Genomic DNA, 27,920 nt, shown 5'->3' with positions numbered 1-27,920 from the left:
CAGAACACGGCAGTTTCCATATCTTGGCCTTCATTTAGTGAATGCAGGCTCTAGTTTGGACTAACATTGTGGTTTACAGCAGAAAGCTCTCGTCATTAATGTGTCTCTACCTGTAGTTTTTATTGGTAGTGTAGAGCGCAAGATCTAGAAAGCTACATTTGTCAGTACTTTTAAAGAAAAAGCAATGCCTATGGGACACCTGCTGATATACTGCTGTTAAAGATAAAGAAGGCTAATGAAACCCCTGAAGCAGAAATCCATTTGAAACATTTTTTTTTTTCCCTGAGGGAAAATTGCCAAACTTTAGTTACCTTTGCTAAGATTCAGTGCTTCCTTCTTGGCCCAATTCCATTGGTCTTTTTGGGCAAAATGACAGTCCTTGTCATTCTGCCCATTTCCTGAAAGTCCAGTCTGTGGTTGCGTCATAATGCAGCCTGGGCTCACAGTACTCTAACATCAGGCAGTGCTCACATGTCAAATATTAATTTCAAAATTTCTAAGGACTACATTTTTTCTGTTAGAATAATTGGACATGACCATGGATCTGTAGTGTTAAGAAATGGGTTTCATGGGTATTTTTTACCATTTGATAAACGCAACATATAAATATAAAAGTGCAGCGCCCCTAAACCTCAATGATTAGATTATAACGAAACAAAAAAGTATAAATGTGTATAATCTCACAAAGAATTAGGATCTTGCCCTCAATATTCCATATTGCAAGCAAAATAAATATCAGTATATCAACTGAGCAGAAATCAAGTGAATAGCATAAATAAACAAATAGGAGGGAATTTCATAAAGATATATACATGAAGGATATACGTCCTTCTTTTTTTTTTTTTTTTTTGTGGATATAAAAAGTTTACACACCCCTGTTAAAATGGCAGGTTTCTATGATGTAAAAAAAAGAGACAAATTTAATAATTTCAGAACTTTTTCCACCTTTAATGTGACCTATAAACTGTACAACTCAGTTGAACAACAAACTGAAATCTTTTAGATGAAGGGAAGTAAAAATAAAAAACTAAAATAATATGGTTGCATAAGTGTGCACACCCTTAAACTAATACTTTTTGTTGAAGCACCTTTTGATTTTATTACAGCACTCGGTCTTTTTGGGTATGAGTCTGTCAGCATGGCACATCTTGACTTGCCAATATTTGCCCACTCTTCCTTGCAAAAACACTCCAAATCTGCCAGAAAGCGAGGACATCTCCTGTGCACAGCCCTTTTCAGATCACCCCACAGAGTTTCGATCGGATTCAGGTCTGGGCTCTGGCTGGGCCATTCCAAAACGTTAATCTTCTTGTAAAGCCATTCCTTTGTTGATTTGGATGTATGCTTTGGGTCGTTGTCATGCTGAAAGATGAAGTTCCTCTTCATATTCAGCTTTCTAGCAGAAGCCTGAAGATTTTGTGCCAATATTGACTAATATTTGGAACTGTTCATAATTCTCTCTACCTTGACTAAGGCCCCAGTTCCAGCTGAAGAAAAACAGCCCCAAAGCATGATGCTGCCACCACCATGCTTCACTGTGGGTATGGTGTTCTTTTGATGATGTGCAGTGTTTTTGCGCCAAACATATCTTTTGGAATTATGGCCAAAACGTTCAACCTTGGTTTCATCAGACCAGAACATATTTTCCCACATGCTTTTGGGATACTTCAAATGTGTTTTTGCATAATTTAGCTGAGCTTGGATGTTTTTCTTCGTAAGTAAAGGCTTCCATCTTGCCACTCTACCCCATAGCTCAGACTTATGAAGAATATGGGAGATTGTTGTTACATGTAACACACAGACAGTACTTGCCAGATATTCCTGCAACTCCTTTAATGTTGCTGTAGTCCTCTTGGCAGCTCCCAGACCAGTTTTCTTATCCTTTCATCAATTTTGGAGGGACTTGTACAGTTCTTGGTAATTTCATTGTTGCTCTGTTTGTTCTCCACTTGATGACTGTCTTTACTGTATTCCATGGTATATCTACTGCCTTGGATATTCTTCTGTACCCTTCACCTGACTGATACCTTTTAACTAACTATTATTAGATCACATTGGTAAAGAATGGTTCTCATACATCCTCATGTTGGTGATCAACATGAGAAGGAATACCAGCATTTCAGGAAGAAAAGGGGAAGTGCTAAATGCACTGCAACGAAACGCAATGTGTGTTTAGCTGCAGATAGTCGACCTTGGACGCAGCACCTTCCCTTTTCCTAAACGTAGCTAAACTGTCTGCAACTAAATGTTGCTAATTGTTATGTATAAATCTGATTATTTAGCATTTTGTGAGTCCAGCTGATTTTCTTCTAAATACACCCTAAGCTCTGAAAATTAGATAAGTGTGAATGTAGCCTCACTCTTGGCTGTCTCCTTTTTGGAATGGTTTCATGTTTAGTATACACAAGCCCAGCAGTGAGATGGCATAAAAAGAATTAAGTAGCATTTATTGTAAGATTAATGGTTAAGGGTTAATGGTCAATTCAATTTTACTAGAAGTGTTTAAGGAACTCTGAGATTGTAGGAAGTTGTGACATTGCACATGTAAAATACATTTCTTCATGACACTTCTGAATTCTGTAGATGGGTAATTGCTGACAGGTCTCCATTCACAATCCTAGTGGTTTAAAGGCTTGGTTTACCAGTTTTAAGCATCATATAAAATGGCACACCTTAGACATTATGGTTCTTTGTTCTCAGGATGAATATGAACAGCTGAACTATGCCCAACAACTGAAGGAGAGGCTAGAGGCTTTTACCAGTGACTTTATTCCTCATATGAAAGAAGAAGAGGAGGTGGGTGTATTCCATTATCTGCTACTCGACTTTCTTTATCTACCAAGAGTGTCCTCTTTTGTGCTTTTAGTGATTTTTCAGTCCTGACAGTCCTGCAGTCAAATTAACATTGATCAAAAATTTGGAGCCGTGTTTTTTTTTTTTTTTTTTTTTACATGTTGGAATTTTGATTTTAGAGGAACTTCTTTTTTAAAGACGCCTACTGGTGTAAATATGAAGCTTAATCTCATGCTCCACCCAACAGTTTTTGGATTCCCCTCCTATTCTTGTAATGGGCTGGCTAACTAGTTTAGTAGTGTGTCTTCTGAGGCAGGTCCTAAACATGGTAGTCCAGCTGTAGTGGTTATTTAGTACAACCAGTGTGACCAGTTCTTTTAATGACACTGGAAACTCCTTACTCTTTAGATTCTTTTCAGCACATATACATAAACCCTAAGGCAGAGTAGTAGATTGCTTCTGAGTAGCCAGTTGATTCATGGGAATCCGGAGAAAGATACTTTGTAAGTTTTGCCAGATCCCAAGTCTTAGCGAATTGATACACACATTTTCATTCAATGGTCATGGATCCACCTGCGGAGGTATCTTTATGTAGCGACACTGTTAAAGGTAGGTGTGTGTGTTTATATACATTTATCTATTTTTGCTGTATAATGATTTCTTGGTGTCCTAGATGTATAATTTCATGGATTTTCTCAGGTATTTCAGCCAATGTTGATGGAATATTTTACCTATGATGAGCTAAAGGACATTAAAAAGATGGTGATTGCCCAGCACTGCTCTCAGAAAGACCCATCAGATCTCTTCAGAGGTCTCAGTCTCTGGAATGAGGCTGAGGAGCTGCATAAAGTGCTTAAGTATTCAGTGGATGAGAAAGCAGAGGAGGGTAAGATGTTGCCTTCCTGTTTGTTCTTTTATAGTAACCTAAGCGTCCCTTTTTGTTTGTTTTTTTATGAGCGGATTGATAAGCAGTTTAATTATAAGCTGAGCAATTATAGCTAGATAGTTTTTGATAAATCCTGAATGTGTATCTGCTGGTTTTCCTGATCTGTATACAACTGTAATGTGCTTAAGGTCTAATTCACACCAGGGTGTTGATCTGTTAGCAGACCTGTAAAGCGCAGATCAACAGAAGGACATCTGAAACACAATTTCCAATGTGTCGTATTCACACCATAACACTGAGTTGACCTACTTTGTATTAAAATGCAACATGTATGTATTTTGAGGCGCAACGAATGTAAGTGCAGTGCACAGAATATCCTGTGAAAATGCAGTACGCTTTAACGTGTGCTAAAATGCAGGTCAACTGACATAAAAATGTATGTCAGCAGACATCACTAAAATGATGTCTGCTGTACATCCATTTTCCATACATTTTAGCGCAAGTCGGTGTGAATTGGCCCTGAAAAACAGATTTTTGAATTGTAAAATGTTCTGAAGCCATTTTAAGGCTACTTTCACACTGATCTGCTGGAAAAACACATATGTATGTGCTTTTGTTGTGCTTGTGGTTTTTTTTTTCTAAACCCACTCCAAAAATGCTGCAAGCAGGATTTTTTACACCGCAACGGAAGTACAACGCTCCAGTGTAAGCACATACATTGAATTTAAAGGGAACAACAAAAGCAGTCCATTCCTTTATGTCCATAGATCTACCATGCCAGCAGGTGAACTTTTTTGCTTGAGTACTGTAAAAAGTAATAGAACATGTTGTAAGTCTGTAAAAAACACATATCAGATTTATCAGTGAAGTGGAGTTAGTTTAACTTGCAATACTTGTGCAAACAGAAGTTTTTCCTTCTATGTCCTAAGGAGTTGTTTTTTTTTTTTTTTTTTTTCTTTTTTTTTTTTTCCTCCCCAGAAGTCACAGCTAAGCCAAGCACTGTATCTATTTCCCATCTTCCTCCAGAGGTAATGCTGAACATATTCAGTTACCTTAATCCACAGGAGCTGTGTCGATGTAGTCAAGTAAACAGCAAATGGGCACAGCTGGCAAAAACTGGATCTCTTTGGAAACATCTTTACCCAGTGCTCTGGTTCAGAGGTGGGTCATTTTTTGTTTTATTTTACAAACCTTCAAAAAATTCTCTAAGCTCACTCTATAACAGGTCCAGTGCAATTTCAAACAACCATACTTTTAATGTAGCTTATGGTTTATAAAATCTCTTGTACCTTTAGGGCCCTTTAACTTGTGAATGTAATGCCTATGCTTAATGCAGCTGCCTGTATTCTTTTACCATGAATTGCAGTAAGGAACAGTGAAATGCACATTGTACAATAAGTTACCCTAATGCACAACTGAGTATGGTGCAACAGTCGTACATGTGAAAGATTGGTGGGTGGTGTGTGTGCTAACAAGGTCCAATGAATTGGATGCCACTGACAAGTGAGGTTGCAGGCTGGGGAAAAGTTCGTCCAGACCCAAAGCATGCTGTAGAAATAGGAAGAGGTAGCCCGGCCACCCTTAGGGTGCTGTGAAACATGTTGGGTGCATTGGCTTGGACAGATTGAGCTGAGGCTACTTTTTCTTGCTAACCACTCAGCCCAGCAAGTGATCAGCTTGTTATGATGGGGTTGGAAATTGTGGCATGATTGTGACCCACTGACTCCCATTGGTCTCATACAATCTATTCTGTGTTCACCATTTTGAACACCTGCAGATGTGAACTTTCTTTACCACTTTCCTGTTATATTTAAAGAGTTGCACATTTGGCTCTGTTGAGTTTATTGGGGCATCTTCTGGCACACAAGCATATGCATGAGAAAGTGCTGAGTGCAGGAGGATACTGAATAAACATCACAGAAGGGTTTCTAACCCAAGTATAACTACGTTAAATACAGTAGCTAAACTCATTAGTAAATCATAATTATTTATAAAAGGCCAAAAATCTTCAACGCTCCCATGTTACATTTAATTTGTGCTCCACAGTATTCATATTGGATTGAGTCTTTTAGGTTATGCGTCACATTTAGTTTGGTGCTCTGTTTTATATACAAGTGACACAAAGGTGTATGCACTTCATATTATGCCTGTACAGAGTATCACATAGGATCACACTCTTTTTGCTAGAAAGTGACCTCTGTGTGGTATTGTGAAAACACCTAATTGGTGCTGGCTTCTTCCTGTTGGATTATGTATCGGCGTAGGGGTTTATCACATATCTACACATAATTACTTAAAGCAATGCTGGAGCCTGGTTGAGTTGCTGTTTCTCCTTATACCATATATTGTGCCCTAATAAGGTTTCATCCACACACGTGTTTTGCGCAGCAGAAACAGGTAATCTAGTCTTTGTATACCTTGTGAATGATGTCTGAATACGGCAGTTTACGAAGTCTGTGAGTCATGTGTGAACACTGCAGTTTGTCCATGTTTAAAATTCACAGGTGTAAATGGACCTTCAGACTTCTGCATTTGTTTTCCTATTATCTCTCTAATATCACGATTTTCTTCCTAAATGAATTCCAGCTCTTCTTTTCATTGTGAGTGTACAGACTCCTGCATATTACATCTAAAAGGCTGTAAGGAGCTCTCATCGGGGTCCCGAATATGTCCTCCCTTCCCTGCCTAATTGCCATTCATAGAAGCTGTAGTTATACTAAGTTACACTTATGCTTTAAGCCCTTACATCCTTGTGAGTAGTGTGAGTGGACAGTGGTGGGGAAAGGGGGCGCTCTGTCAACTACATTAGCTGAAGAATGAAAGCAGAAATTGGAACAGAATCAGCTGTTCCATATACTTGTTCCTTGGAGGATTTGAAAAGGATTTTTAAGCCTTGTACACAATTTTTTTTTTTCTTTTTTTATATCCTCCTTTAACCCACCGAGCTGAATGGGGAAAAAAACCCCTGAAAGCTCAGGAGGAGCCACTGTACTAACTAATGTTAGTATAGTGATTTTTTTTTTTTGTTCCCCCCTGCTGTGCTATTGTGTTCTGACAGAGGAGACTGCCCCCCCCTCCAGAATACTGCAGTCAGCAAGTCGGCAGACCTTTTTCGGACATGCCCCAACAGCAGCAGCTTCTCTTGGACCAGCTGCTGTACACATGGGCCGAATATTAGCCGGTTTCTATTGTGTGCTAGGCTTTAGGATATGATGCTTCTTTTTCTTAAATGAGCAGCAGTAAGCAATGGTAGCCTTCAGGACAAAGCCTAATTTTTCTTAAAAATGTTCCTCAGCACCTAACTAGCTAACCTATTTAAAAAAAGGTGTCTATATATTTGCCTATTTTTTGCCTGGTCTGGTCACGTGATCCCATGTCAGCAGCGGCTGCAGGGGATTGGAGAGAGCGCCTGACAATGGCTTTGAAAGCCAGCAGAGATGACATCATCCATAGGCTCCGATGGTGCAAATGTTGTTCCCGATCCCACCTCTTCTGTGCAGCCACTGCATTTTGACACAGGAGCTGGACCACATGACCAGACCAGAGTGGGCTGAAAATGGTTCACTATATGCAAATATTTTACACAAGTTGATTAGTACAGGTGTTAGGAGTGGGGAGGGAGCATTTTCAGACTAGTTAGGCTTTATCTGGATTTTGAGGTGCTACATAATACTTATTTTAACTTGAAACTATTTATGAATTGCTCCTATTACCACCATTTCAGATATTTTTGCTTGGTCATGCTTTGTAATGTTTACAGTAAGTAACACTTTAGTCTGTGAAACTTCTGACCGGAATTGCTATTTTATGGTTACATTTGCTAACACTATCAGTCTGTGAGAAAAATAATTATCTGCAACATTATATAATGGCATAGAGCCGCCATTCAGACAACCCTGCATTGAACAGTTACAGGGTAACATAGCACAGGGCTTAAAATTTCAAGTCTAGACCTACTAGCCAGGCACAAACCTTACTCTCCACAAGTTGCCCCACCCAACCTTGCCCAGGTCTGCCTCCAACCCACCCCTGGCCCGTCCCAAGCCCTGCCCCCAAGCACGCCCCCTTAAAGCTTATGAAATTACATTTTTCTTTAGAATAGAGTCTAATAGCTATTTTACATCAAGTCTCATAGTGGATAAGAGGCCAGACTGAGCCTAGAACCTAATTTATGAAACCTATGTAAACGTGTAATGTGTATTCACAGCATCTCTGTTATTATATTAGAAAGTCACATAACACATTTTCTGCCATTAAAGTATTAAAAGGGACACAACGTATTAATAACTGGATGTAAGGTCTATCCATAGACATAGGACAATTGTCACCGAATCCTGGCAGACTGCCAGAGGCATCCCCTGGTGACCATTTGTTGCATATACTATGTGTATGTTCATGTCACTGATGTGTAAAGGTATGCCACCATGTCTGGTGAAGACAACTCGGTATTCTAAAAAGCTTGCACTTAAGTATATTAGGTTAGCTAGCAAAAAGGTGTTGCTTACATTTTCACATCCTTTCTACTATCTATGGCAACGTGGCATATTATTATTACCGTATTGAGTACAGACACCAAGAGAAAGCACTATGCAAGTTTTCAGGTACTACTAAAAGCTATACAACATGTACAATAGGGTGTTTAATAAAAGATTAAACTTTATGAAAACTATAGGAGTAGAGGATGGACCTCTAACCGTACACAAAGAATGTACAAATAACCATACATAAACTGAACAAAGTTTCCAGACCATACCCAAAAATACTTCAAGGTCCCCCAAGGCGGTGGAGAGCGGGTCTCTCCTTGTGTCCCCTGCGGCGGTGGAGAGGGTGTCTCCTCTTAGCGGAGGAGAACGGACCTCTCCTGCACCTGTCCCCTCAGCGGCGCTGCCAGTGTAATGGCGGTGCCGAAGAAACCGGAAGTTGGAAACCGGAACTCTGCTTCACAATGAGGCTTGGAGCGCAGGTGCAGCCGCTCCATCCATCATCTGTGCTCGACGCACAGGAATTTCTCCTCGCATTTGGTGAGCGGCTTTTTCAAGCCCTGACATAGCATATACAATTGCTGCACAAACCATTTTGTAGTTGATTGTTCTTAAAAAATACCTTTCCTTTTCAGTCTGCAGCACTGTAATTTTCTGTAAAATTGAATGCAGTATGGCAACCTGGATGGGTTCCGTACATCCTCATTTCCTGTTTGTGAAACTGGCTCGCTGATTTTTCCATGAAGTCTGCTCTAAGATAAATGTCAGATTTTAGGCATCCTCTCCAACAGATTGTAATTTTTGGTGAGATACTCCCAAAGGGATACTGCAATTTTCCTTAGTAGAACACTGTAAATGCATGAGCTGATTGCTTATGAAAGTCCCTCCCATTCAGATTCACTTTGCACATTGACATAACCAATCAAACAGCTATTTCTTCAGAGCAACAAAAGGTAGGAATCTACAACAAACTTTAAAATCCATGTCATGTACATTGCTCACAGAAAGGGATTATTTTTTTTTTTACTGCTAAACAAAAGAGGAGTTGCTGTTTTACTCCTTCGCACCAAGCGTACACATATATGCGGCCTCTTGGTCTCTGAGCCTTGGCACCGAGGGGCCGCATATTTGTGTACTCGATATAAACAAAACATGCTGAGAGCGTGCACCCTGCGTGCTCCCGGCACATTTACCGGTGCCTCACAGGTCCCAATCGATACTTGTGGTCAGGAGCTTTCCGATCATGTGACTGCTGTGACAGCCAATCACAGCAATTGCATGACACTAAACCCCACCTCCCAGCATCACAAACCCCTGAAAGAGCTCGGGAGGCACTGGCGCCAAAGGGTTAAATAATGAAATATTTTAGCTGGCTGCTATATGGGACAGTGCAGAATGTCTGAGGAAGTTTTTCTCTCAATCTTTGACAAACAGGACCAATCTTACAAGTATCTATTTATAGGATATTGGTGCAACGAAGGGCCTAAAGACCTGGATACAGAGCCGAATGAGGAATGGGTCTGGAGAAGGCATCATGAAAGTCGTGCATATCAGGAGTGGGATGAAGATGCAGATATTGATGAGTCTGGTAAGATGATATGGTGTCCAGTGTACCAGTCATTTTATTAAATACATTTTAAGACATATTTTTATTATATATATATATTTTTGCGATTCACAACCTTACACAGTTCTAATTGAATGTGTAGGATTTAATCTTGCCAAGCACTGGTTTAAATTTATACATACAAACTTAACGCCTGATATAAAAAAAAAAGTTTAGATCGCTTTGTTCTAAGAAGTATTTGTTTTGGTGGGTTGGAAAACATGGCCAAATCTATCATGTGATGATTTATCTGAGATCACCTGGTTCTGCAAAGTTATTGTACAGCATAGTGCTACTTGAGGTTTGTTTTGAAGAGGAACAGTTAGGGATATTTGAAAAATTGTAAAATTGTAGGTTCGGATCGAAGTAGACTTCAATTCCCTCTTTTTGTATTTTAGAAGAGACAAAATATGATGATTATTGGATCTGTGTGGCTCAGCAAGAAAAAGAATTCCTGCATGGCATAAGTCATAATGTTGTTCCCTATGTTGGACATTCAGTGAAAACACTTGTTCTTGCCTACAGCTCAGCAGCTAGCAGCAAAATGGTGAGCACTGTATTCCTCATTACTAGTCCAACTAGAGTATAATATAGAGATATTAGTAACAATCTGTCACTTTTTATAGATACGTCAAATGCTTGAGTTTTGTCCCAACTTGGAACATCTGGATCTTACGCAGACCGATATTTCTGATTCAACATTCGATGGGTATGCATTTGTGTTTTTGCTTTGTGCTCCAACAGAGATTTAGATGAGTCCTTCACAAGCTGTCTTTCTCTTTCATTTGACGGACACAGCTTTTCAGAATCTTGACCATAGGATTGTATCGCCACCTATAGATGTAGGACACTAAGCAGAAAAGAACTAGACACTGCCTATGGGCAGTTCCTTCTGGCATAACCCCCCCCCCCCCCCCCCCGTTCCGTAGGCTTTATTTTTTTTCCTGCAGAGATCTTCAATCAGCAGCAAGTCTGGGCGACGGGTTTGATACTCTAGATCCAGTGGTCTCCCCTGTCTGGCCAGCGACCACTCACAGACCTTTTAGCTAAGCGCCATCCTGTACTGGGGTGGCCAGCGAGTTAAACATTTCGCAGGGACACATATGATTGGGCCCCGGAGTTCGGTGGTGAGGTGGACCTGTCTCGGGAGTGTTACCCGCAACCCCTGTGGATTGGTGAGTAGATGCCTCCCACCCTTCCTCGGGCATGCGTAGGGTGCGGATACCTCATTGGGGAGGTTGTTTCCCCCCTGACCCTGCCTCATGTAGCATCGGATGTCACTGGGCTGCACGCGGTTCCCCTTCCCTAGTGGCCATACCTGTATCCCCAGATACCATACCCTGTTCCCTCGCCTGCTACTGTGGGTTCGCAGGACAGTGATCCCCCTCCCATTTGTTCCCTGTTACCCCTATGGACTTGATTTTGGTTCTCCAGAAGCCTTCCTTTAGAGAGTATAAAGAATATTCCCGTTCACTTTTGTTTCTCATAGAGTCGCCTCCTTTGTCGCCATTGTGTCTGAAATGGAGGCCTTGTAAGTCTCCTATTTGGTTCTTGACTACCTGTCCACTGTAGCGTCCTGCCAGTGGTCTGCTTTCTTTTATACTCTCAGATAGTCCTATGTAAAGCCCAGTGGCCTCCTCTACCATGATTTCCGTTGACTTCTGCGGACGCTTGTTCTGGCGTACACTATTAAGAGGACATTTTTCCCTACTACCTACTCCCTACTCTGGGGGCAATTAGTGCTTTCTAGCATCTGTATCTCAGGTTTGAGAGGTGCCTACCTGGTCGTTTGTGCACACTTGTACGAAATGTTTTACAAGTTGATCTGTTTGCATCTTTAGAGCTTGTTTTGGCTGCATGTATTTCCAGGCTGCTTTTTCAGGTTCCTTGTTTGCCCCTATCGGGTTTGTTTGTTGGTTGGCATGTTCGCCTGGTTGCTCCAGTTGCTTGTTGGTTTGCCTGCCCCTCGTTGAGACTGCTTTGGAACGTTCCTATGATCAAGATTCTGAAGAGCTGTGTCTGTCAATGAGCGAAAGAGAAAACTGTTTTTGTTACCATAAAATCCTTTTCTCTGAGTTCATTGATGGACACAGCACCCACACCTCTATGGGGTTTATACTACGCTTTGCTGCTAACTGGTTTGCCTATAGCACAGAGGGGTTTTATCCCAGAAGGGACTGACCATAGGCGGTGCTGATTTCTTTTCTGCCAAGTGTCCTATTTCTGTAGGTGGCGATATAACCCTATGGTCAATATTCTTTAGAGCTGTGTCCGTCCATGAACTCAGAAAGGGATTTTATGTTAACAAGAATACTTTTTTTTTTTTTCTCCACCATTGTTTAAAGGAATCCGTTACCATTTGTGTTATGTTGTGATTTTGAGAGGTGTGTGTATATGTGTGTGTGTGTGTGTGTGTGTGTGTGTGTGTGTGTGTATGTATGTATGTATATATATATATATATATATATATATATATATATATATATATATATATATATATACTATTCTCTCCTCTCTCTCTCTCTATTTGTGTGTGTATGTATGTATGTATATATATATATATATATATATATATGTATATATATATATATATAATTTTCTCAAATTTAATAGAATGAGAACCAACAAAAATACAGGATTACCACTCATCTAAATGTACGCATAGATATTAAATGATCATTAGGTTGGCTGTGAATATCCTTGGCACTTTTCGGCACCCATGGCTGGTTATTTTAAATTTGGATACAGTGTACGGGATTATAACACGTCAGGTGTTTATTGCTGTTTGTGCCCCCATTAAGGAGATTCACCCTATTTGCCTGTTTACTAGTATCATAGAATCCCAAATTCTATGATACTAGTAAACAGGCAAATAGGGTGAATTGTCACTAGAAGAATAGAAGGGAGATCTTCCAATGGGGACCCACTTCTAGAACCCCTTCAGCGATAGAAGTTAGTAACCGGCTAAGTTCTCTTCTAAGTCTTCTGCACCTCTTCAAGAGGTGGGTTGAGTGTGAACCCTTGGTTAGCCGGTCTCTCAGGCATTCAGGTGAAGATGGCACCCATTTAGGTAGACAGGCTATTTCCTTGCCTTTCAGCCTCCCTATCAGTTGCTTCCTTTTATCATCCATGTGCATCTGCACAGATTGAAGCACCTTCCCTTTTCCCCTTTCTTTCTCTCCCCAGGTTCCCTTGCTCCAGTCCATGTGTTCTTCCAGCCCCTGCCCCATCCAGACCATTGCACTTTCCCTCAGGAACATTTTCATGTTCTTGGAACAAGTAGGGCCCTTGAAGGTTTATTGTTTACCCCAATTGTGCCTCAGGCCTTGTGTGGCAAATGAACATAATCAATGGAGGACTTCATGCCCCCCTGGATTGTTGGCAGGTGGAACACTCTAGTGTCATGCTACCAGTGTTCAATGACAGAAAACTGGAATGCCATATTGACATTCGTGGAACTGTCCTACCTAGGGTGAGGTCCTCTTTCTTTGGGAAGACTTTTTGGCGATGGTCTTTTAGGTGCCCTCCCTTGTTTGGACCTCAATAAGGCGAATGTTCTTCACTGTGCTGATAAGATTCTTGTTCCTTGGAAGCTGATGCTTGGGTGGATCTGAGCAATCGGGGTATGTGACACAAGCACAATGGCCATAAATAGCTATGGCAAAGCGAGTGCAGATTGTCATACCAGCCAAAAGGAAGATGGAGCCATGGAGATCCCAGTATGAGAGGCTTATAATGATAATCCAATGGTATAGGACTTGGTCAGCACCAAACTGATGCACCGGAAGTAACAAAAAATGGCGCACCGAAAGTGATGAAAGCAAGCTGCAGCCAGTTAGGATACTGAGGCTTGCATAGCAAACATTCTATTTACCTTGATGACGCATTTTGTGCACTTTGTACTTGACAAAGTACAGGACACAGGATTAACACAGGCCTGTCTCCTAGTTTCTTCACAAAACCCCATACGTTGTGATGCTCTAGTTTCTTGCTAGTGTCCTAAGGTAATGGATATTTGAAGTTATTTACCTCTTTCGAATGACACTTCTGTCATGATTTAACTGCTTACTGCCTTCAGGGCTCGCTAGCAGTTTCTGGAATGGTAAAAGATTACACCCTGGGTTTTTCTGACCCCACTATCCAAGATTTCAACTCATTACTTTTTTTTTTTTTTGGCCACCTTGTCAGCACAGTTCATTTGCTCCTTGTGAAACTGTTTTTTTTTGTCTTGTGCAGGTTGTCCCTTGACACAGTCTTGGGGTAGTTTTATTGGTCTGAGGTTCCTGGTTCTTAATCCCCTCTAAATGAGGAGGTTAGTTCCACAACCTATAGCCACTTCTGCTTCATGTTTCCATGGCATGTCCTCCTTGGCCTGAACCCATAGGCTCTGTACTGAGTCCTAATGCATCCTTCCCTACCCTTAAAACAGCTGTGGTTCTCCAATTTGCCAGTTTTCAGGCTAGGGAAACTATCCTATCTTTTCTTACCTAGGTCTTGATTTTGGTGCCAGGTGACTTCATTACCAATTTTATGTTTTGGAAAAGGTTGCCATCATCCCCCTGTTCCCGGTGTTCCTTAAGCAGTTACCTTTCCTCTTCAACTGCTGTCTATAGTAGCTTCAGCACTTGTCTGACTTGCTCAGCTGTTCCTTGGCTTACAGCTGCGAGACAGCCCTACCATGCAAATTCCTGATGTCCTTGCTTTCCAGATATTTCCTATGTTGGCAGGTTTCATCCTTTGCATTGGATGACCCATTACATCTTTAATTCCCCACGCTCTGTATTGTCTGGTAAGACAGTTCAACCAAATGGTGCGATAGGGAACTTCATCCTGAGTTTAATTTTCGTTCTTCGCTCTCGTCTCGTCCTGCTTACAGTATGTCAGTTTGTACCCTGTAGATTGTGGTCAACTTTGTACATCCTATCTCTGACCTTGCATTGCCTGTGTAACTTTCAACTGAAGATTGCTGTTCCTTGTCAGTGGGAATCCTGCAGGCTTTTGTTTCTTAGCCAGGCCTTAACTTTCTGATTAAAGGGTTCCCCTTTTTTATTGGATCCTTATAAAATAAGATCCTTCTTCTTTCTTTTACCTTCAGCAGTGGTACTTTGCATTGGAATCTTCCTTCTTCCACTTGTGGACCTGGTAAACTGAAAGCTGCTTCTCTCCTTGCTGCACTAATGCTTCCTCTTGTTCTTTGGGCACTTCTATTCGTTCCTGCCTTGTCCTGCTTCATGGTGTGACCTCTGTGGCAATGTGCAATGTCTTCTTTGGGACCTGCACCCTTTTATCTTAATTCCAGCATTATCTTCATTACACAAAGGGCCAGGCACTGAGATCTACACCACTCAGTATCTATACTACTGTAAATGTAGACAGCGCCCAAATCTGTTTCACCTCTCTTCCAAACTGCTGTTTGCTAGGCGGCTGTTGACTCTTTGCTATCACCAGCACCAAGGTGCTTCTACTGTTAAGTTTGTCTCTGTTGACCCTTATTTTTTTCCTGTGGGCTTATTGCTGCTGTTTAACTTTATGGTTGCCCCTCGTTCTATTACTAGGGGTTGTTTCATGGCCTAAGAATCCATCAATTTCTGTGACCTGTTCTGTACAATAAAGATATAACAAATTCTGATGTACCTGTTAATTCTGTATCTTAGTATGCAGTACACGGCAGAGGTCCCTTCCTTCTCTTGGTGATCTTTTTGCTTGCTAACCAAACTGGAGACTCATGAAGTGTTTTTTTTTGGGGGGGGGGGGGGGTTTTATTAGTGTCTTTACTAGTAAAACTCAACAGTATCTGCATGGATTCAAGAAAAGGCTTTTTGTTGTTCATGCACCACTACCCCAAATGACAGTAAAGACCAAAACTTTTTTTCTTTTAATTTTGGATAGAGTAAAGGAGGATTATAATCCCTGTCAAGTGTTGTGGTTTTTTTTGTTTTTTTTTGCCTTAGGTTTCCTATTGGGGTGATTTCACTTCACTTTCTGTCTCAACTGAAACAGGAAGTGAGAATCCCTGGTTGTCACCAGAACTAGCATCCTCATTATATGATTTCACCTCTATTTCTGTTCTGTTACTGTTCCCCCAAAATATGGGATTTTTCTTTTACTTTTACTTTCATTTTCGGTGAGAACAGTAAACAGGATGATTGAAGAAGGTGAATCTTCCTAACTGACTCAACCAGCAGTGAAAGCCTGACAGGCGTTCTGTTCCATCTATAGTCTGTCCTAAATGTGAAAGTTTAGCCTTTTTAGTTATACTTTAGTTTTGGTTCACTTACATTGTTTTAATCTGTAGATAAGACTGATTGATTGTGTTTTTACAGCCAAGTGTTGACAAAATATTGCAAAATTCAGGAGCCAGATGGTCACTGACCTGAACGAAACTGGCACAATGGATGAAGTATTGATGTAAGCTGGGAGCATTAAGGATGATCCTGGTCTACTTCAGTTAAGAAGTATTTATACATATTGATGAGGATCAGCAAACTGCGATTCCTATGCAATAGTTTCTTAGGAGCATTGGCCATCTGGTTCTTGAGACTTGTCCAGCCTTGATATCTATTTTTCATAATGTATGAAAATAAAATGCATTAGAATTTTCCTTTTCGTTCCTTTAAATAACACTTGCACACTGTTTTTGGCCTTCTTTTCCAGATGGTATTTTGGCCATTGCCGGAATCTTCAGCATATTGATTTGTCCGGGGGTGACAAAATTACAGACCTAGCTTTGGAAAGGCTGTCCATTGCTCTCGGCATCTTACCTTCCTACAAGAAAGGCTTGCTGAAATGCTGCCAGAACAGGAAAAATTCTAAAACCTCCTGGGGAAACCGAGACACGAGTCAAAGAATGAGGACTAGCAATGTTAAGTGTATTGGTGACCAGTGTGTGTTACTTTATGGAGGGGATTACACCACTTCACCTGTGTGGATCCTGGATTCTGAGCGCTTGGCTGACATTGAAGATGCAGCAGACTGGAAATATAAACACGAAGGACTCTGTGTTTTGGACTTGTCATCCAGTCTGAATTGTTCTAATGGCGGTTGCTGCTTCAGGAAGCCGATACCTGAATTAAGGACTAGTGTCACCTGGCAACAGCAGTACTATTCCAGTGGTTATACTAATTGTGGCCATTCGTTCTGCTCAGCTGGCGCTAAGCTAAGGACTATACAGGCTCTCCCAGAGTCCTCTGCACAATGCAAAGTAGGTAAAAGGACTGCTCAGTCAGAGGCTAGAGACTCATGCTCTGGGAGTGCAGAATCTGAATCCAGTGCTGCACGTGCTTTACGATTTCTCAGTCTTTCTGGATGTCATAAGATCACAGACCGTGGTCTCAGGTGGGTGATTTCACATCTTTTGAAGTGATGCTTTTATAGAAATGTAGATGTTAGTTTGACAGCCATATATGTAGCACTTATTCTTATGTTAAACCTGAATTCCTGGTACTTGGGAGACATATATTAAGGCAAACCTGTATTCATTCGTAAGTCATTACATGTGGTAAAGTGTAAGTACCTGAATTTGACTTGATATTAGGCCTCTTGCAGTACCATGTACAGCAGAACTCAGACTAGGAGAAGCAGCACAAGAAGCCAGTCAGTTGTGTTCCAGTGCTCATGTGCCTACAAGCAACATGCTGATAGAAGTAGGGAGCTGATTGACCGAGATAAGTTCATCAGTTTAGTGCCTTCCCTTTTACTCCCCAGTCACAGACAGGGTTGTGGGGAAAGACCTGTAAATGTTAACTGACACATAGAAAAATCCAGGTTTTGTGCCCTGTCAGGCTTGACTTTGCTGTTTGGCAGAGCTGTGTAAACCCCTCAACTGGATGGACAGAAATAAAAACCCCTTGACATGTAAAAATAATTTTTATGTATTTATCTGTGCGTTTAGCAGTTTGCCTGGAGTTCAGCTTTAAAGCTGTTCTCTCGGTTCTTGTCAGTTTGAATTGTTTGTTTGGACCAAGTTGGTCCAAATGAACTATTTTCTTCACTAACTGCTGCATTGACTCTAAGCACTGTATGAACTGAGTGTAACTTAAAGCGGAGTTCGACCCAAAAGTGGACGCTCCACTTGTTTGACTCCCCCCTCCACTGCCTTATTTGGCACCTTTGGGGGGGGGGGGGGTAGTGGCGTATACCTGGTTTTGACAGGTACCTGCTCCCACTTCTGATAGTTCGAACCCCCTTTTTCCTCCCGCAGTCTCCTGGGAACCTTCGTAGGTCCCAGAAGACTGCTGGACCGATCGGAATGCGCAGCAGGACTCGCGTATGCGCAGTGGGCACCCAGCTGTGAAGCCACAAGCTGTCGCAGCCTGGTGCCCACAGTTGAGATGCTGGCACCTGACAGAGAAGAGATGGTTCGGGTGAGCATGTCGTTGTCACCTGGGACAGGTGAGTGTGTGTGTTTATTAAAAGTCAGCTGCTACAGTTTTTGTAGCTGCTAACTTTTAATAAACTCAAAAACGGCTGGAACTCCGCTTTTCTCTACATACAGTACATAGTGCTGGGATCTGGCTATGAGACAAGAGACTTCCCATCTCACACTTGAAACAAAATAGATTTGGTCTGAGCAGCACTCAGCCATTCATTAGCAGCTTTGTATTCTGTGAATGAATACAAAGCTTCTTCTGATTGGCTGAGTTGAATATCAAAGAGTATCCAAATACACCACGTTGCACCCCACTGGAGTGGCTGCTGTTTGATTACATCTGTGTCTTAATTTACCATTTTATAACATGATAGTCAATACTATCCGTTAAGCCTCCTGTGAGCACTGAGTGGGGTGACTTGTGGTGTATTTGGATACTCTTAATATTCTTTATCATTGAAGACAATTCGATTTGATTGATGGACGTTTATATAGTGTCTGTTTGGCACTGGGACTGATTTGATCACTTTTTAGTGTTTATTCACCATTCACATTATTTATTTTTGGGGTTTTTTGTGCTGCACCTTCATACATTGATGATTGTGTATTTATCAGCTGTGTTTAGTAAAGGAGTTAAAAGGCTGCCGTATGGACTCTTCCTTCTCCACACCATACACAGTGAAGGAAATAAGTATTTGATCCCCTGCTGATTTTGAATGTTTGCCCACTCACAAAGAAATGATCAGTCTAAAAATCGAATGGTAGGTGTATTGTAACACAGAGACAGAATAGCAACAAAAATTTCAAAAGAAATTCATGTCTAACAAATGATGCACTGATTTGCATGTACATGAGCAAAATAAGTATTTGATCCCCTATGATTCAGCAGGATTTCTGGCTACCAGATGTCTTTCATACTGGTAGCAAGCTGAGATTAGAAGCAGTTTCTTTTAAAAAAGACACCTGTCCACAGGAGCAAACAATCAGATTCCAAACTCTCCGCCATGGCAAAGACCAAAGAGCTGTCCAAGGATGTCTGGGACAAGATTGTAGACCTACACAAGGTTGGATTGGGCTACCAAACTATCGCCAAGCAGCTTGGTGAGAAGGTGACAACAGTTGGTGCAATAATTCGCAAATGGAAGAAACAAAAAAACAGCTGTCCGTCTCCCTAGGTCAATGAGGAATCATCCCAGAACTACATGTGAGGATCTTGTCAACGATCTCCAGACAGCTAGGACCACAGTCACCAAGAAAACCATTAGTAACACACTACGCCGACAAGGATTGAAATCCTGCAGTGCCCACAAGGTCCCTCTGCTCAAGAAAGCACATGTCCCGGCCCATCTGAAGTTTGCAACTGAACATCTGAATGATTCAGAGGAGGACTGGTTGAAAGTGTTGTGGTCAGATGAGACCAAAATCAAGCTCTTTGTCATCAACTCAACTCGCTGTGTTTGGAGGAGGAGGAATGCTGCCTATGACCCCAAGAACACCATCCCAACTGTCAAACATGGTGGTGGAAACATTCTCCTTTGGGGGTGTTTTTCTGCTAAGGGGACAGGACAACTGCACCGCATCAAAGTGACGATGGACGGGGCAATGTACCATCAAATCTTTGGTGAGAACCTTCTTCCCTCAACCAGGGCTTTGAAAATGGGTGTTCCAGCATTACAATGACCCAAAACACGGCTAAGGTAACAAAGGAGTGGCTCAAGAAAAAGCACATTAAGGTCCTGGAGTGGCCTAGCCAGTCTCCAGACCTTTAATTCGATTGGCAACTCGAACTTTCAGCTCCCTTCACAGATTTTCAAATGTCAGCCACCAAACCTTAATGACTTGGAGAGGATCTGCCAAGAGGAGTGGGCCAAAATCCCTCCTGAGATGTGTGCAAACCTGGTGGCCAACTACAGGAAGCATCTGACCTCTGTGATTGCCAACAAGGGATTCACCACCAAGTACTAATCATGAACATGCAAATCAGTGTATAATTTGTTAGACATGCATTTCTTTTGAATTTTTTGTTGCTATTCTGTCTGTGTTACAATGCACCTACCATTTGATTTTTAGACTGATCATTTCTTTGTGAGTGGGCAAACATTCAAAATCATTAGGGGATCAAATACTTAGTTTCTAGAAGACATTCACATTACAGTGAAGGAAAAAAATTTCTGCTGCAAAGTTTTTTTGTTTGTTTTTTTTTTCCAATGCTACCTCACTATTTTCTCCACTGAGAACCCTTCATACAGGTGAAACTCAAAAAATTAGAATATCGTGCAAAAGTTCATTTATTTCAGTAATGCAACTTAAAAGGTGAAACTAATATAGGAGACTCATTACATGCAAAGCAAGATAGTTCAAGCCTTGATTTGTCATAATTGTGATGATTATGGCTTACAGCTCATGAAAACCCCAAATCCACAATCTCAGAAAATTATAATATTGTGAAAAGGTGCAATATTCTCGGCTCAAAGTGTCCCACTCTAATCAGCTAATTAAGCCATAACACCTGCAAAGGGTTCCTGAGCCTTTAAATGGTCTCTCAGTCTGGTTCAGTAGGAATCACAATCATGGGAAAGACTGCTGACCTGACAGTTGTGCAGAAAACCATCATTGACACCCTCCATAAGGAGGGAAAGCCTCAAAAGGTAATTGCAAAAGAAGTTGGATGTTCCCAAAGTGCTGTATCAAAGCACATTAATAGAAAGTTGTGTGGAACGGAAAAGTGTGGAAGAAAAAGGTGCACAGGCAGCAGGGATGACTGCAGCCTGGAGAGGATTATCAGGAAAAGGCCATTCAAAAGTGTTGGGGACTTTCACAAGGAGTGGACTGAGGCTGGAGTCAGTGCATCAAGAGCCACCACACACAGACTGATCCTGGACATGGGCTTCAAATGTCGTATTCCTCTTCTCAAGCCGCTCCTGAACAACAAACAACGTCAGAAGCGTCTTACCTGGGCTAAAGAAAAACTGACCTGGTCTGTTGCTCGGGGGTCCAAAGTCCTCTTTTCTGATGAGAGCAACTTTTGCATCTCATTTGGAAACCAAGGGCCCAGAGTATGGAGGAAGAATGGAGAGGCACACACCGCAAGATGCTTGAAGTCCAGTGTGAAGTTTCCACAGTCTGTGTTGATTTGGGGAGCCATGTCATCTGCTGGTGTTGGTCCACTGTGCTTCATTAAGTCCAGGGTCAACGCAGCCGTCTACCAGGAGATTTTGGAGCACTTCATGCTTCCTTCCGCAGATGAGCTTTATGGGGATGCTGACTTCATTTTCCAGCAGGATTTGGCACCTGCCCACACTGCCAAAAGAACCAAAACCTGGTTCAATGACCGTGGGATTACTGTGCTTAATTGGCCAGCAAACTCGCCTGACCTGAACCCCATAGAGAATCTATGGGGCATTGCCAAGAGAAAGATGAGACATGAGACTGAACAATGCAGAAGAGCTGAAGGTCGCTATTGAAGCATCCTGGTCTTCCGTAACACCTCAGCAGTGCCACAGGCTGATAGCTTCCATGCCGCGCCGCATTGAGGCAGTAATTGCTGCAAAAGGGGCCCAAACCAAGTACTGAGTACATATGCATGCTTATACTTTTCACAGGTCCAATATTATTCTATGTACAATCCTTGTTTTATTGATTGCATGTAATATTCTAATTTTCTGAGATTGTGGATTTGGGGTTTTCATGAGCTGTAAGCCATAATCATCACAATTATGACAAATCACGGCTTGAACTATCTTGCTTTGCATGTAATGAGTATCTCATATATTTCACCTTTTAAGTTGCATTACTGAAATAAATGAACTTTTGCACGATATTCTAATTTTTTGAGTTTCACCTGTAGTTTCCTCCCCACCTTCGCTGATAAGGGTTAATTCTGAGGGATTGAGTGCCGATGTCATCTGCGGAGTGGAGTTTCTCGCTCTATGTACCCCTTATCACCATTCAGCTTTGAGAACACACCATCCCTCTGTTGTTCCTGTTTGTAAAGCACTACATGGAACTTTGGTCCATTTCCACTGCTTGCCTGTAGTGACCTGGTCATCTCCAGCTGCCTGACCCTCATTGTCGCCAGCTGCCTTGGCTTGTGAGTACCAAGAGATTGCCCTGCAGTTTGGGCCTAGTTGCATTACAGCTCTGCAGACAAATGGTCACACGTGACACACAGGGGACAGTTGCACCGCTTTTAATGACCCCAGCCCATAGTCCCCTAGCAGTTCACACTGGGGGGGTGAGGGAGATAACTGTAAACAAAACCGTTCTCTCCCCTGTCAGCTCCTGCACACTGCTTTGCATGGCTGTTTTCAGTAGAGTGGGAATGAATTGAAACATTTTAGGTTATTATCTGTCTTTTTGTTCAAATTGTTAACTGCCCTCTACAGTTTTTCTATCACATGACAGGAAATGATGTGAAATCTCTCCGATGGAGTCACATGCAGCAATAAAAACTATAGCACTAGTATTTACTTTTCCTATCTAACAGTATTATTATTGTTAAAACTATAAGTAAAAGTTTTGGCTGGGGTTAGGCTTTGAGACATTTTATGAATTAGTCATTTGTTAGTGTAGCAAACTACATTGGTCATTTCTGCCCCTTTAAAAGCAAACATGGAGTTGCATAATTGTCTGCCTATCCTTTGTTACTTTAAATGTTCTTTTGTTTAAAGCTCATGTCTATGTTTGCTTTCTGTTCATAATATTTTGCAGTCAGGTCAGTAGGACAATAATGGTATCATCCGGGAAATGTCATCACTTAATAATTTAGGCGTTTTGTTTATTGTTGCAGGGCGTTGACTTTTGGTGGAGGATTACCTTACCTGGAACATCTAAACCTTTCCGGATGTCTCAATGTGACTGCATCAGGCTTACAGGATCTAGTGTCAGCATGTCCCTCTCTTAAAGCTGAACACTTATACTACTGCGACAACATCAATGGTAATGTGTGTTCTACTCAGTTTGATAGCCTGCACATGATCATAGATAATGAGGTCACAATAACTCACTACTTGTCTGCTCCTCCTGTGTGGGTACTTGGTAGCTACGTTGAATTTGGCTTGTTTGAGCCATGGCTTGACTGAAAAGCCTTTGCTGCTGTTGAGAGAATTTTTAGCACAAGTATAGTATATGACCTGTCCGATTTGGTAAGATCCAAAATCATTCCAGTATGTAATTCTTCGGTTATTAATGTGTTTTGCATGTTGTGTTCCTGGTCAGCCTGATTTACATTTTCTGCAGTGTGATTAATCTGTAGCAGAAAATAGTTGGCAATATAGTTCTGTGGTAGCACAATTTAAATTGCCAGTATTTCTTGAATGTAAATCCTGGGCTTGATTTGGATCTGTGAAGCAGCTAACAGGGGACCTGCGAGGATAGAAATGTGGGATCTGCATTTGTCAATCATCCTGCAGGCTTGCAGTCAGCGATCCACTAGGTAGTGTGGAGCCAGATTTGGGTTGATTGATCTGGAACCACCAGGTCAGTACTGCCAGGTCCCATATTTCTGTCCTCATTGGTACTCTTCTAGGGCAAATCCACAGAAACATAACAGAAGCTTCACATCTACACCCTGAAGTAGAGGTTCTGGGAGTCATCAAGCCTTCTAATAAACACAAAAGCCTATGTATACATGTACTCAGGCTGACATGGTGGTGATTTTCTTCTATGCATGCTTTCCTAATAAAATGGCCAATTAAGAACTGGCAGAGGTAAGTTTTCCAAATTTCATAGTCACTGTGCAGGTAAGCAGATTCTGCCCTATCCAGGAGGATATTCCCTACTTAGGCTTCATCTGCCTGAGTCTGCGGTAAATATGAATACGTGGTTAAATATCCTGCTGGATATTGACACTGGGTGGACAGTTTGGCTGTACAGTGTTGACATCTGTCAGTGCATGTGGACATTATTTGGCTTCATTTATTGTACATTTTTGATAATGTAGTTCAGCTCATAGTATTGAGGTATAAATTATTGGCTGTAAGTGTGAACTGTCTGTCTGTTCTCCGATCTAGTGACTGGTAGTGTATTCACAATGGCATCATTACCTTGACCAATCACCCCTATGCGCAGTATATAGGGCTAATCTGGTGGCTTCTACTGATGATATACTGGGTGCCTAATGAATCTGTGAGTGCAGCTGTAAAAATCTCTGCCCACGAGTCAGTTAGATTTGTGTTTTTATTTAAGTAAACATTCCTGTAGTTCCTGATGCCAAAAAGGTGAAAATAAGTCTGGTCCCTGACCTTAAACTAAATCTGAATAACACTTCCCCTATCATAACTGATACCTTTATTTTTTTACCTTCAAACTTTAATCCTTAACTGAACCTTTTACACGGCACTAATATTTACCTCTCATCCTAGTGTTTTGAAGGACTTTTAGTTCTCCTACACTAGATGAATGTGACCTAAAACAAATGTCAGAGTGCGCTCCTCAATACATGCTTGACTACTTGAGTCTCAAGCAGTGCATTGTGGGAAGTGGAGAAAGTGTGTGCCCTATACATGCAAGTGGCACATTTTTTTTTCCATTCGGTATGATCAGTAACACCAACACAAATGTTTGAGGCCTGCTTTGCAGTGTGTTGCTGATCTTGCTTTACGGCAGTCCATTCTTATTTTTTCTTTTTTTTTTTTTTTAATGGGCTACCAGTGCATATTGGTACATCCCACACTACACATGGCCCTTTGCCATTGCCAGTGGAATGAGTTGGTGTGTCATTCAAGTAGAATGGCACAGCACTGCAATACATTTACACATAAGAGAAGTGCAGGGGGAAAAAAACATACATGCTGCAGCTGTCCCCAGTCAGCTCTAAGCCCAAGAACTGAACGATCATGCGACCACTGATCACTTTGTTCTTGGGTCCTCTCTGAGCACAGAGCATTGTCTGCCAGTTGTTGGAGCACTGAGTAGGATCAGTGTATTCTGATGGCGGAGGAATTCAGTCAGTTTTTCTCATTCAACCTACTGGTTGAATGAAAAACCTGACTTGCCTGTGGGGCTGCATGGTGACATGCATGTTGTGTTATGCTTTTCAGAAGGACTTAACTGTAAAGGTGGCCTAAAGTTAAAGCATGCATTTCCTGTTTTAGATGAGAATAACATGGCCTGTATAGCCCGCAGACTCTTGGGATATGAACGTCCTATATCTCAGAAGTCTTCCGGTAACTCCAAGAGCTCTGGATACATATGCACCACCAGTCCTGTGCATGCAAACCCAGCTTTCTAGCCAAAGATTAGGTTGTTTACATATCGTCATAATATCGGCAATATGCAAACAAAACCATTTCCCTGCTAAAGCACTGGGCACATATTTGTTTGGGACCAGCTCAGCAAACCAGGAAAGAAACTGCTGGATAATCTTTTGCTTATATTCAAAATGGAAGTGAGGCTAAGACCTGGCATGCTTTTACACTGTATGAAAGGTAAATGTGTTTTAAAATTGTAATTTTGTAACATAATTATTGATAGATATAGATAGAGATGGATAGATATATAATTCTCATAATGGTAAATGTTCTCTTCATTTCAGCCTATTTCATTTGAGGTAGTTTCAGTTCTACATTGTGGATGGTGACTGAGAGGCTGCATTTAACTAGTGTTCTTTTTGAATGCAAAAATAATTTGTAGATTAAGCCCATCTAAGCTTTATTTTATCCTGCAGACAGAGGTAACATAGAGCCGCAGGTTAGGGTCTTAACTAAAGTTGAGATTGGCATATTAGAGTGCCTGGGGTCCTCAGGGGCCCATTGAGATATTTTATCCCACTTCCTGTCTTTCTAACCGTAAGATGAAAATGTATTTTTAATTGCAGGAGTAAGGTTTTGAGAAATATTTGGTTAGTATTACAGGTAAATTGCACAAGGGGTTCTAATTCTATGCTACCTCATGATGCAAGCGCATTTATTCCACTGTTGAGAAATATGGTGATTGCCAGACTAGGTTTGCTGATCTCTTGCTCAGGTTTATGTATACAAGGAATCATTTATTCAAGTAGTTTAACTTTGCAGACATGTCAGAGCTGGATTACAGTGAACACAGAAGAGGATAACGTTTACTAATCTTTCCTAGATCATCCCATTATTAATTCTGTAGTAATACTGTGAAGAGTTGAGGGCTTATTGTGTGGTTTTAGAATAGCATACTACAGAGAATGGTTCAAACCTCAGACACCTGCTTGTTCTATGTATCACTTTGATGGCACATCCTGCCCCAGCACTGCATTTCTCAGATAAGGGCCTTCAGACAGTGGTCTGCACTTCCAATCAACTTTAGATCTTCCAAAGCCATGTAATATGGGGACCTACCTATGCCATTTAAATCCAGTCAGACAGGCCCTTAACACTAAATGCTGCTTTGTAGATCTAAAGGAGATTGCACAATCAGATTGTAACATGTGCAGTGAACTTAAAGGGTAAACTGTTGGAATATAAATGATGGAGCTGTCAGCACTGACTTGATTTTTTATAAAAGTGCAGGTTCCAGGACTGTCCTCCTAATTCTAACTCTACTAACTAGCATTTCATCAACCTCCTGGTTGGTTGTTACAGGTCAGTAACTCAGTCAGTAGTGGATCTACAGATCAGGATGACAGCTCCTTATTTCTGGCTTCTCAGGACTCCTAAGGGTCAGCTCACTTAATACTGATCATATAGGTTTGCATTATTTCCAGCAAATTTATCACATGCTAACGTTTTATGGCCAGAGGACACTAGTGGTGAGATTTCCAAGACCTAATTCTCAATTCTATCCAGCAAAAGGCCAGATGATCGTGTCATACTCTCCATGATCTAGATGGAGAAAGCAATTCAGTTATGGTAGGAAGCTGGCAGGAGATTGAGTCCACCAATTCCCTCCCAAAACTGAAATCAGTGTACATTAAATGAAATCTGAAGCTGGCATTTAACTTATTCCTGCAGAACCTCTTTAAAGTGTATGCAATACTAAAACACATGTAGTAGGGTATACAATTCAAAAGTGTCTTTTCTATTTGTTTGTTCACCTGACTATGTTCTTATGCAGGTCCCCATGCTGATACCGCCAATGGATGCCAGAACCTGCAGTGTGGTTTTCTGGCCTGCTGCCGATCTGGTGAATGATCTTTCCTACCTCCCCCATTCATCCGAGCAGCCATTCTTTCATGCACTTTACCCTTTCTAGCACACGTTGTGTGTTCAGGAGTCCTGGAGTTTTTCCTTCTGAGTTGCGTTCATCATATAGTCTTTGAGCAAACTGTCAAGCGTAGTAACAGGTTTCGCTTAATAAAATCTTCATTCCCCAAACTGTTTTTGTTTCTTTTTTTGTGTGTGTGTGTGTGTGTGTGTCACACAAGGGAACCAGAAATTGATTCATCATCCATGAAAACATCCTTCAGTAATTGGCTTTCTCTGAGAAATCATTTACTTGTTTTTCATTACTTAAGCAGTAAATAAATCATGTAATTTTTTTTCCTGCCAAGAAAATTGCTCAATTCCCACATTAACAGTGTTGATGGGGGAATCCCTCCTGCAGCACTATTGTGTTTTGCTGGTGGGAAGCCTTACCTGCTGGCAGAACACAATGACCACCACTGGTGGCTATAGCCAGTGGCAGTTATTGCATGAAAAAAAAAAAACCTGTCAGGCTGGTTGTACTGAAGTCCATTGATGGATCGACCTTAGCAAAACCAGCCTGCCCATAGATGGGTAAGAATCTCTGGTGATCTCTGCTTAACCAGCTGAGATTCCATCCCTCTATAGGTGGCTTTAAGCTCTGTGAAGTGAGTCATGTGCCCTGAAATATTAC

At 41.4% G+C, this 27,920-nt stretch overlaps 1 protein-coding gene across 1 annotated transcript in view; it reads left to right on the top strand.

The window, feature by feature from the left end:
- The window catches only part of FBXL5 (F-box and leucine rich repeat protein 5), a 51,475-nt gene extending 24,057 nt beyond the window's left edge, over positions 1 to 27,418 (top strand). The window contains exons 3-11 of the mRNA XM_089677431.1: positions 2,701 to 2,796; positions 3,493 to 3,679; positions 4,658 to 4,840; positions 9,623 to 9,748; positions 10,165 to 10,313; positions 10,393 to 10,475; positions 16,421 to 17,101; positions 22,924 to 23,072; positions 27,159 to 27,418. Coding sequence (XP_089533557.1) covers positions 2,701 to 2,796; positions 3,493 to 3,679; positions 4,658 to 4,840; positions 9,623 to 9,748; positions 10,165 to 10,313; positions 10,393 to 10,475; positions 16,421 to 17,101; positions 22,924 to 23,072; positions 27,159 to 27,235 — 1,731 coding nt within the window. The 3' untranslated portion in view covers positions 27,236 to 27,418. The remainder of the gene's footprint in view (positions 1 to 2,700; positions 2,797 to 3,492; positions 3,680 to 4,657; positions 4,841 to 9,622; positions 9,749 to 10,164; positions 10,314 to 10,392; positions 10,476 to 16,420; positions 17,102 to 22,923; positions 23,073 to 27,158) is intronic.
- Positions 27,419 to 27,920: the final 502 nt, after the last annotated feature.

The sequence above is a fragment of the Staurois parvus genome, unplaced genomic scaffold (assembly GCF_062004578.1).
Source record: "Staurois parvus isolate SC_StPar_1 unplaced genomic scaffold, SC_StPar_1.0 ptg000186l, whole genome shotgun sequence".
NCBI classification, from domain to species: Eukaryota; Metazoa; Chordata; class Amphibia; order Anura; family Ranidae; genus Staurois; species Staurois parvus.
The sequence above is the reverse complement of the archived record's forward strand: the minus strand, read 5'-3'. Positions and strand labels throughout refer to the sequence as shown.